Raw genomic sequence first — 12,245 nt, 5'->3', positions numbered from 1 at the left:
AACGCCTCCTTTCTAATCAGGTCGTCTGGACACAACACGCCCTCTGTCCCCAAAGCATTAACTCTGCTCTGTGTCCAGTTTTATTTATTTGTTCTGTTAAACTTTTTTTTTGTTATTTCTGTTTTATTTTTCAAAGTGACAGCAGAGAGAGACAGGGAAGGATGACCTGCAGCAAAAAGCTCAGTCTGGATCAAAGCCGGGCCGCTGTCAGGACACGTGGTACACACCCTGCCAGGGTTAGGGTTAGGGTTAGGGTAGGGTTGCATACAGGATCGGACACTGTGCCAAAAATGCAAGGAATCCTATTTGCTGTAAAGGCTGTAGAGCATTTTTTCTGCGGCAGTGTGTGTTGCAGGGGTGTGTGTTTGATTCTAGGTGCTGCGCAGCTTCTTGTATTTGGATGATTGACAGCTGCTCTGTCCTATAACCGCAGAGACACTTCCCTCGCTGCACCTGATTGGACGAACCCTTCACTAGTGGGCCGTCTTCTCCTGGATTTCAAACTGGACCAACACGGCGGCTCTTTTTTGGAAGTTTCCTTGATATTTTATGAAAGCAGTCGAGTGAAATGTGTTTCTGAAAACATTTGAGGAGGAAATAAACCGTGCAGCTGCTGAGTCTGTCTTCACTTTACATCATCATGATGGTTAGTTTAAAAGTCTCACGCGAGTTTTCCAGAGGTGATGGACGCCTGTAAGTTGCATAAAGTAGCCTCGACCTCAACTTTAAGCCAATAAAGAGACGCCAACATGACGAAAATCATTAAAGTCAGTGGAGCATGCACACAAGGCAGCGCCCCCTTGTGGGTATCGGTTCTATTAACAACGGAACCGCAGATACACTGAAAAATGTTCAACTTTGCATTGGCAGCAACCATCAGACGCTACAGGAAGTGGTTGTTGGCATAGCAACAATGCATTGTATGTATTATGATCACTATCTTTCAGTAATGAATAACACAACAACACTAATATTTTATGTTTAGCTCTTTGCTCAAGATGTTTCTGTAACCATCGTGTTGCAAGAAAGATGATGCCGTATCCTGATGATGGTGATTTGAATGAAATGAAACGATTCAGACATCCAAGCTGATGATAACTAATAACCAAAAAATTTCCAGAATATATTTTTTCAAATTTCTGGGTAACTTATGTGGGTAACTGTTTCATTTCCCTGCAGTTTATCTTCTAAAGCCGAGGTTACGTCTTGTCATGGATGAGAGTGAGTGGATGTGTCTCCTCATCGGTCCTCACAAAACGTAAAACACGTGCTACATCTGGATGGGAGCAGCGTGTGAGCGGTCCGGCTGCTGCGGCGAGGTGTGCTGGCGCAGGTGGAGGGTGTAGACGGCGCGGGGCTGCGGGACGTAGATCAGGCCCGGGTGCTTCCTCCTCAGGACGGCATCGTCCCACAGACAGGCCACCCAGAGCGCCACCAGCAGCAGCGCCAACGAGAAGCTGCACACAAACCGGCAGCTCGTCAGCGTTTCACATCCTGCGTCGCCTGTTCTGTTTACTATCATACTGTCTATTCTACTCTACTCTAATCTAATCTAATCTCATTTTAGCTAATGTGATTTTAACAAGTGCAGCTTGAAATTTAAGAGAAGGGGCCAAAGTTTACACATTCCTCTCTCTCTCTCTCTCTCTCTCTGCTTGTGTGTGTGTGTGTGTGTGTGTGTGTGTGTGTGTGTGTGTACCTGTAAAGCAGGAACAGGCCGTTAATCTCGGGGATCATGCCCCGCCTCCTCTGGTGCATCACCATGGCGGTCATGGCGAAGAAGGTGAAGATGAAGAGGATGAAGGTTTGTCCCTCAGTGATCAGATACCTGCCAGCAGCACAACGGTTGTTCACTTGTTAATGTTTTAGTATTATTATTATAATTAATACTGATGTTTATTAACTTATTAACCGGATAAGGGATCAGACACATTGATCCCCAACTGGAGGGTCACAGGTTCGATCCCTGCAAACGCCTCGTTTGCTGCTGAAGTGTCCGAGCAGGACCCTGAACGCCTCGCTGCTCACTTACTCTGAATAAGAGATGAGATGAAACTTAAAGCATCTCTGTGGTGAAACTACACAATAAGAGCCCTAACACAGGACTGCTGTGTACCTGCAGAGTGATATGAACATGGCCACACAGAAATAGAGTGAACAGAGTCGTCATAATCTGGAGAAAATGTTTTCAGTCAGCCGTGCATCAGCCCCTCACCAGCATTAACAACCTCACATCCGGTGGACACGATGACGTCAGTGAACACTACAGGGGGAAATACTCAGACTCACTGTTAACCAATGGCCTGTGCTGATTCCACATATGGCCACTGGTAGGTAATAAAGCCCAAGTTTACTTCTCTGTCCTCTTTTTTTTCTTTACAATATGATACAATACAAAATGATATGATACAGTGTAATATCATAACACACGATACGATGTGATACAATACAAAATGATACAATATGATATGTTACAGTACAGTATGGTACAATTACAATATATTATAATAAGATACGGTATGATATGATACAATACAATTCATAAGATACAATAAGATATGATACATTATGATATGGTATAATACGATACGATATGATACGATATGATACGATTTGATACGATGCGATGCGATGCGATGCGAATTGATACAATACGATGCGATGCGATGCGATGCGATACGATGCAATACGATACGATATGATACGATATGATGCGATACGAATCAATACAATACGATACGATATGATACGATATGATATGATATGATACGATACGATATGATATGATACGAATTGATACGATGCGATGCGATGTGATATGAATCGGTATGATGCGATGCGATGCGATACGATATGATACGATATGATGCGATACGAATCAATACAATACGATACGATACGATACGATATGATATGATATGATACGATACGATACGATACGATATGATATGATACGAATCGATACGATGCGATGTGATGTGATATGAATCGGTATGATGCGATGCGATGCGATACGATATGATACGATATGATGCGATACGAATCAATACAATACGATACGATACGATACGATATGATATGATACGATACGATATGATATGATACGAATCGATACGATGCGATGCGATACGATATGATACGATATGATGCGATACGAATCGATACAATACGATATGATATAATACGATACCATACCATACCATACCATACGAATCAATACGATATGATACGATACTATATGATACGATACGATGCGATATGATACGATGTGATACGATATGAATCGATACGATACGAATAGATACTATATGATACCATACCATACCATACCATACGAATCGATACGATATGATACAATACTATATGATACGATACGATGCGATATGATACGATGCGATATGATACGATGCGATATGATACGATGCGATACGGTACGAATCGATACGATACAATACGAATCGATACGATATGATGCGATATGATACAATATGAATCGATATGATATGATACGATACGATATGATGTGACACGCTGCGATGCGATACGTTACTATTCGTTATGATACGAATCGTTACGATACGATATGATGCGGTAATCCAGCTGCTCACAAATTTATCCTGCATCACAACTTCCATGTTTCCACGCAAAATATCGTCATTATATCAAATCAATAATCATCAATACATCAATGCATCAAACAAAGAGAGATAGAATCCAAATCTTTCCAGAGTAAGTAATGGCATTTTTTGGGGAAAAAAAACACTCTGCAGTTTGAAGGCTGTGTGCAGACACTCTCACAGCAGCACAGCCTGGGTGTGTCTGAATGATCGCTCATGAATGTCACAGATGTCAAATGTCCCACGAGAAAGAAATTCAACATGACTGCACATTTTGTTTTTATGCCAAAAAGGAAGCAACAAAGCAAAGTCAATATTTCAGAATATAGAGTTATGATTTATCAGCTTTTCACAGCAACGTTTAGGTTGGAAATCTGCTGTTATTAACTAGATCTTTCCTTGTTAACGGGAAATTTAGACTCATACATTATTTCTGTCCATTACTACTTGATATTGCAGTTCCCTGGTCGCTATTAAAGGGCAATGACATTCAAAAATTACTGGACGGCCCTTTAATCCTCCAGTGAAGCTGTTAGTGAAGAAACCAACAAGTCAGCAGCACCTGAGAAACACACACTCATAAATTATTACCAACACCTGGAGGTGTCCGCTCACACACACACACACACACACACACACACACACACAAACACACACATACAGCATCACCTCACACTGTGAACAAGCTGTTGATGTGTTTTAGCAACACGAGAGTCAAAAAAGAAACCGAATAGTTTCACCGTGAACATGTTGATTGTTATTTTATCACATTAAATTTATAAATATTGATACTGATATTGATATTACGCCATTATCTAGATGAATACTTGTTTCTGATTGGCTGAGGGGTGTGTGTTAGCACAGGTTTAATCACTGTTCTAAACTCATCTGGTGGCTATCAACCTCGTTTTCACAGTTGTATTGGTGTTTCTGGCAGCTGGACGAATTAATGCAGACATGGACTAAAACAATGTGTACCTAACTCATTAGCCTAATAATAAAATTGACTGTAAAGTATTTTTCTAATGATTTCTGACAGACTCGGAAGACTCATAGACAAAAGCGGCAAGATGTTGACTTACGTGTCGCCTAGAGACACACCACGGATACAGCTCCCAATTCACCTACGTAACCATAGCAACAGGCCGAAACAACAGTTTGGCGAGCTTTTTTTTTTTTTCCTCACGATTTTTTGATGTTGTGCTCAGGAGGCTCTGCAGAAAGAAGTGAATGCTGTTATTCTACCTTTGTGGAAAGTGGAGGTTGTAAGCGGGATAATCCATGATGAGGTGTGCATTAAAGGGTTTTAATGCACCGCATGGAGGAAACCACCTGCCGCTTTGTGCCGTGCATTAAAACCCTTTAATGCACACCTTAACGTGGATCATCCATGCTGCTCGGTATATATACGTGTCCTGTATGCAGCATGTATTCCTAGTTTAGCAGGCCTGACCCGTGTTTAATAAGCCACCCTGACTGCCTTTAACCACAGAGACAGTCTGAACTTAGTATTTGTTTTATTCTCTGACTGACTGAATTATGGTTCAGTTGGTTGGTTCAGTTATGGTTCACTACATTTAACTACATTTAGACGTATACATGTTAGTAAGTCAGCCGCCTGAAATGTGTTTATTGACAGCAGCGTGCACTTATAACACCTCATACATATTATATTCTGTTACCGCTCAATATTTCATACTGTTTTTATTGTTTATTTTATTATTTTATTTGTGCGTTTGTGTCCTATTTTCTTTTTTCCGCTCAACCCAAAAACTTTTGCCAGTGATGCACCAGGTCAGCTGTCCTGGACGAGTCAACCTCCAGTCATTTAGCCCCAAAAATAAAATCTGTTCATCAGTATTACATTTTTAGATTTTTACTCCGTGAAAAACATCCCTTTGTGCCTTGAATGCAACTCTAACCCTGCCTGACCAGAGCTCTGTTCACAGAATGAGGAGGTTTCATTTGTGACAGTCAGGAAAACTGTGACATATTCAATCTAATATTGTTGATGAGAGCAGATCCAGTCAGGAGAGTCACATTTTAGGAGACAGAAACAGAAGAAAAACACATTTTTTAGTGGATAAAAAATCAATAACTAATCTGCTGGGGGGCTTTTGGAGATCATGGTGTCCTGAGCAAGACACACACTGACCCTGAGGATCAGACAGATATCAGCCTTATCTCACTGTGTGTGACCTCTGACCCTTGACCTGTTTACTGTTTGTTGTTTGTGAGACTGATGACGCAGGAATTTGATCTGATTCTGCTGTCTGCTGCTCGTCTGGTCGCCTCTGGCTCGCTGACCAGCCTGTAAATGTTTCTGCAGTCAGACGAAGAAAACAAGATCAGCTCTGCCATGTTTTCCAAAGTGTGTGTGTGTGTGTGTGTGTGTGTGTGTTTCTCGTAAGATTATTGAATCCACCATGAAAAACTATTTAAAAACAGCCATTTGTTGATGTCAGTGAATATGTGGAACATCACAGATTAATGATGTTTAAAAGTGGGTTTGAGGGGACTGCTCCTTTAAATCAGCAGTTTCTGTGTGTCCCGAACATTTTCATCCCCGGGACAATTATAAATAAAGTTTTACAGTTCAATCATTTTGCTGCTACTGTTTTCGCTGAGCCAGCAGGAAGGTTTTCGGTGCCTTGCTCGAGGACACAGAGGCTGACACACACACACACACACACACACACACACACACTGGCTGCTGCGGGGATCGAACCTGTGACCCCTGAGTTACGGGACGTCTGTCTGGAAACACTGAGCCGTGACCGGGTCTGACCAGTAGTGGGCAGCACTGGGCGGCAGCAGGATCCAGGCCGCCAGGGGCATCTTCACCTCCTGCTTCCTGTGGGTGAAGCAACCACTGAAGAAGAGGAAGAGGACGAGGAAGAGGGGGATGTAGCTGCAGGAGAGAGAGAGAGAGAGAGAGAGAGAGAGAGAGAGAGAGAGATGTAGTTAGTATTTAGCACTAGTGGACTTTTCCTTTCACATAATAGCATCATTCAACGTGATATGTGATGTCATGAGTGCATTTCCACTTTGGTTTTTCTGACTGAACTCCTCTGCACAGAAATAAAAGTTAAAACTAAAACATGAACAGGGAAAACACCGCGGTGACCTCTGACCTCTGATGACCAAATTCTCCATTAGTCCACTCATATCAGCCCATAGTGATCTGCATATTAACATACATCGATGTATATGTGCACCCCAATGTACAATATATGATTTTGTGAGTTTTAGTGCAAGTTCAAGTTTATTGAGAGCCTTAATCACAGATTCAGTCTCAGAGAGCTTCATGAAAACAACTGTCAAGCAAAGATACACAACAGGTAAAGCTTTCCCGACAATTTAATCTCAATAAAAATGTTCTAACTTATTATTTTCTTAATTAATTAATTGCTTAATTTTTAAAGTAAAAGAACACGTTAGTTTTATCTTTGCTCATAGTTGACAGTATCAGTATCAGTTGTATCAAGTGACATATTCTTGGAAAAAAATAGAAAAAATAATGTTGATATGATGTTGAATGATGCTGATATTGCTTATTAAAGTGGATATCAGCTGATAACGCTGCATCCCCGGCTGCTCTCGTCCGGCTGTTTTTGACAATAAAATCATCATCAGAGTTTTTGAAAAACTTCCTGGAGAGTTTGGTCTGGAAACAAATCGACTTTTATTTCCATTACTGTAGACCTGAGGTGATGCTGCTGTTGCTATGACAACGCCAGTTTGGCGCCTTCTTACCACATGGAATGGCCGAGACTCTCATCGTAGTAAAACAGAAGCTCGAAGGAGTCGATCTGCGAAACGAAATGAGAATACGAGAACATGATTACACGGAGAAGCCTCACTTATTAATCCTAAATTTAACCCTAAACCACTATTAAAAACAGGTGTTGGTCACTTGCTTGCATTGTGTGTGCTGGATTATGGGATGCTGCGTCCAAATTTGTGACACGTTCAAATTTCAATGAACCAATAAATGAGGAGAGTCGTTTCTGATGAAGCAAAATGAAAATGTCACCAAGGAGCTCGGCGTGATGTTCTTCATGATGGGATTCTCCCTGACGGACAGGTGCAGCTGGTAGCCAATCAGAAGGAGGCGCTGTGTGATGGAGTCGGCCACCAGGTGGATGCTCGTTCCCATGACGACGGCGATGATGCAGAGGTGCAGGGCCGGGCGGGGCAGCGTCCTGGGGCTGCGTTCAATCAGCTGAGGGACAGAGGAAACATTTCAGTTGTTTATTTTTTCAGTTTCACTGCTGTCGTTTTTCAAGTGTCATAATTCAGTTTCATGTTGTGAAGTTATTTAGGTCTTAAAGCACGACTCCAGCCATATTCAGCCTCAAACCTGCTGTCCCATCTTTAATTTTTGAAATATTCTGTTTATTCAGGTTTTTAAAGTTAATCAGAAGTTGATTATACAGATAGAAACCTATTACTTCTGCCGTCCTCTATCTAACCCATCTGCCTTCACCTAAAAATGCAATTAATAAATAAATGCAATAAATAAATGCAATCAGAGCCCCAAATAATCTGTCAGAGCAGAGCAATAAATTAACAAAGTCAGTGGGTTTGTGAGCAGGAGGTTGTCGGTTTGAATCCCAACACAAAGCAGCAAGAATCTGCAGAGGAAAGCTGAGCAGGAAGCTGCTGGCTGGGCGCCGACTGCTTTTCAGATTTATTTTTATGCTTGTGTGTATTTTGTTTCATATTATTTTTATTTCTTTTTTTTCATATGTGTCTGTTGCTTTTAGTTTTTTGTCTGTGTTCTTTGGAGCATGAAGGGTGCTCTGTGGATAAAGCTGAGCTGACTGCATAGGGAGCAGAGTTATTACAGTTTGGTATTTTTCCATTAGTTTTTGTTTTTCATTCTTAATTTTTGTTTTCAGCTCAACAGTTTCAACACTTTATTTTCAGTTAGTTTCCAGAGTGAGCTTGCTAGTTTCAGTTTAAGTTTAGTTTTCATAAGTTATAAATTTTATAAGTTACATATTGGGGGGTGTTTGGAGGTTTGAGGTATCACAATACAAACACAACACTTTGTGAAGGAAACTGCGTGTTGTCCTGACAAATACGACAAAACAGACACAGGCTAAAACTAAAGACAATTTCTGTACATTTTAATTTTATTTTAGTTAGTTTTGTAAGTAAATAATATCATGGCAGTTTGTTTTAGCTTTTTTTTTTTTTCTGAAGTCTAGTTTCAAAGATTTTTTCAAATCTAGTTTTATTTTTTAGTTTCGTTTTAGTGAACTATACCAACCTGCACTGAGGCACACGGAGGTCAGAGTTCAGTTCAGAAGGCGATGATTTAAGAGTTAATCATCATGTTACACAGTAAAAACCTACACCCAGGTGAGGCTTGTCCTGCATCATCTGCATCATCTAATTTGTGACCTGCAGGCCAAAATTTACCAATAGTGACCTGGGCCGCTGCAGGGTGACTTTGTCCTCCTCATCCTGGGTAACGACAGGATCATTAGCTCGGTGTGTGTGTGTGTGTGTGTGTGTGTGTGTGGCCTGTGTGTCTGACCCCCGGCGAGCAGCAGCTGTGTTTGTGCTCCGGCTTGGTTACCTTGAGCAGGATGAGCGGGGTGGTGATGTTGTACGCCAGGTGGAGGTACTCCGCCGCCCCGGGCCGGTTCAGAGGAAACCAGTCTGCAGGCAGGACCAGCTGCAGGAGCGACGACACATCAGCAGGGACAATTATTCTGTCTGTCTGTCTGTCTGTCTGCCTGTCTGTCTGTCTGTCTGTCTGTTAAACTCTCTCAAGACTCACATAAGTTTGACTCGATTTAAATATTTGTGTACTATGACAAACTTTTTATATACCCTGAATTTCTCATGAAGATACACACTCAGTGTCCACTTTATCAGCTCCACCTGTATAATCTCATCTAATCTAATCCAGCTGTTGTGCCATAAAGTTTCCTCTCCTGCTGCCTATAATGCTCAGCTTGTCTTGTCACAGTAACAGAGGTGTTCATTCACTTCTGTGTTTGGCATTGAGCTCATAGTTAGTGCTGCTGTTGGACTGGACTGCATTTTACTGACAGCTGTTTCCACTATTCTGTCCCCCCTCATGTATAATAAATAGGGAGGACAAAAAATTAGAAACACCTCTCAGTATAATGTTGTCCACCTTTGGGTTTGATTGTACATGAGCTGTCTGTCAGGGCCGCACGGAGGCTAAAACATGAATTAGCCCAGAGGGATGAACGCCAGAGGCCGGCTGCATCCCCACATCCCGTTACCATGACAACAGGCCGGCCCACATCCAGGATCCAGCTCTGGACGGTGAAGCCGATCCACAGGTCCAGGTGGAACCGGGGCTTCAGCAGAGCCGAGTCCATCTCCCTGGAGCCGGCGCCGCTGGAGGACACACACACACACACGGGTAGAACATGCTGACAGAGCGTTTAACATGTAGGACACGACATGATGATCCGTGTTGTGAGGACAGGACAGGGGTGACATGTTGGCATCTTGTAGAGCAGAGGTAAGAGCTGCACGTCAGCTATCAGTGGTTTTAAGACGAGAAGAGCAACCTGGTTCTACTTTTTGTCATTTACAGATTTCACAATAAGAGCTGCCCCATGAAAAAGTGCATCCAGGAACATTTAGACTCAACCGGTTTAAAAAAAAAAGGTGGAATAATTGTTGAAAAAGTGGGGAAAATATCAGTGACAAATGACTCAGTCATCATACTATGTGTTTATTCCACATTCTACATTTCAATCAACCCTTGTCAGTTGAACGTAATGCCCCTTTAAAAGCATAGCAATGCCCCTTTAACTGCATGGAAAAGATCCCAGCTAACACAGTTACTGTTTGGAAAAAGGAGCTCAGTCACTTTTACTGCCAGGACATTTGAAATGAGACACGTTGGACTTTTACTGCAGGAGATTTTTACTGCACTACTTCTACTTCTACTGCAGTCACATACCAGCAGAGGAACAGTACTTCTACTTCTACTGCAGTCACATACCAGCAGAGGAACAGTACTTCTATTCTACTGCAGTCACATACCAGCAGAGGAACAGTACTTCTACTGCAGTCACATACCAGCAGAGGAACAGTACTTCTACTTCTACTGCAGTCACATACCAGCACAGGAACAGTACTTCTACTTCTACTGCAGTCACATACCAGCAGAGGAACAGTACTTCTACTTCTACTGCAGTCACATACCAGCAGAGGAACAGTACTTCTACTTCTACTGCAGTCACATACCAGCACAGGAACAGTACTTCTACTTCTACTGCAGTCACATACCAGCAGAGGAACAGTACTTCTACTTCTACTGCAGTCACATACCAGCACAGTAACAGTACTTCTACCTGAGTAGCAGTTTGTAGTTCCTCTCTCCATCACTGTGTGACAGAAAATCGGGGGAAATTGGCTCATTGCATCATATAATCTGAACCAACGCCCTCCCTTTCCTCCCCGCAGCTCTAATCTCATCAGGTTTATCTGTCCCACATCCAGTGGAGGACAAGCCAACGTGCTGCCGGTTGCATTTTTTATTTAACATTTATTATGTAAGCAGGTTAGTCCCATTGAGATCCACAATCTGTTTTTAAAGAGAAGCCAAGGAACGCGGGCGTCAACACAGACATGAAGTCACAAAACAGTCAGAATCACATTAAAGGGGCCTGATTGTAGGAATTCAAAATTTACTCTTAACACACCTGTGAAAACCAAATGTGTGGAGTGAAAACAGGGTTGAATTTTGATTTAGTTCAAGGTTGTTTTTTTCACGTTCAGACTCCTTCCCTTTTTCCAGACAGTTAATCAGGACTAACTCAAATAAATGCATCACGTCTGAACTTGCTCCTGGTTTTCTGCTGATCTTCTCCCAAAGCGAGCAGTGGCACCTCCGCATTGGTTTGTAAAAAGTTTGTTGTGATGTAAAATGTGGGAGAAATGCGGTAAACAGGCCAAACGCTGAAAATCACCGGTCTGGGCTGAACGCAGCTCCGGTTTCATTTGAATTGCCAGTCGGCATTGTGACGACTCTCAATCAGTTTGATAGAGTCCCTTTTAACTAAACAACATTTACCTGCAAAACATCAGTAAAAGCATTACTCTGACTCTGAGCCATAAGAAAATAATAAAAACTGAATAATACAAGGCCTTTAAATTAATCATGAAAGTGCTCACAGGTGATTTCTGGTTTTGTGATTCAGGATTTAAAAAAAAAAAAAAAAAACATCCATGTAGCTCATGTGGGAAAATACAACAGAACAACATATGAACATATTCTGCCACAGCACATGTACGTATCAATGTATTTTGCATACAGCAGACACAAACTACACAGCAAGGATGGGCTGAAAATGACAGGATTGTTTAAATTCTGTAATAATCTGTCACAGCTGGTTGAGAACAGGATTAAATACGAAGGAAAAGAGAAATTCCCAAACCTGAGCGTGAAAGTTGCTGCGTGAAGAGCCGAGCTCTGTCGCTTCCGGACCGACGGCTGCATCCCTCGCCTCTGATTGGACCACAAACCCCCGTCTACACCATCAAAAGACTGTCCACACTACTCATATACGGTATGTATGCTCTGTTTAACCATTACAGTGCAGTCAGTACAGCTGAGACACTAAT

At 42.0% G+C, this 12,245-nt stretch overlaps 1 protein-coding gene across 1 annotated transcript; it reads right to left on the bottom strand.

Annotated features, from left to right (window-relative positions):
- Window positions 1-1,270: 1,270 nt before the first annotated feature.
- cln6b (CLN6 transmembrane ER protein b) lies at window positions 1,271-12,133 on the bottom strand. Its single transcript, XM_030054254.1, has 8 exons — window positions 12,059-12,133; window positions 9,887-10,004; window positions 9,208-9,306; window positions 7,654-7,842; window positions 7,374-7,429; window positions 6,406-6,528; window positions 1,700-1,828; window positions 1,271-1,457 (listed from the first exon to the last, which is right to left on the bottom strand). The coding sequence occupies exons 1-8, from the start codon at window positions 12,118-12,120 to the stop codon at window positions 1,271-1,273; spliced, it is 963 nt and encodes a 320-aa protein (XP_029910114.1). The 5' UTR covers window positions 12,121-12,133.
- Window positions 12,134-12,245: the final 112 nt, after the last annotated feature.

This window comes from Myripristis murdjan, chromosome 6 (assembly GCF_902150065.1).
Source record: "Myripristis murdjan chromosome 6, fMyrMur1.1, whole genome shotgun sequence".
In the NCBI taxonomy this organism is placed as follows: Eukaryota; Metazoa; Chordata; class Actinopteri; order Holocentriformes; family Holocentridae; genus Myripristis; species Myripristis murdjan.
This window is presented reverse-complemented; position numbering and strand designations above follow the sequence as displayed.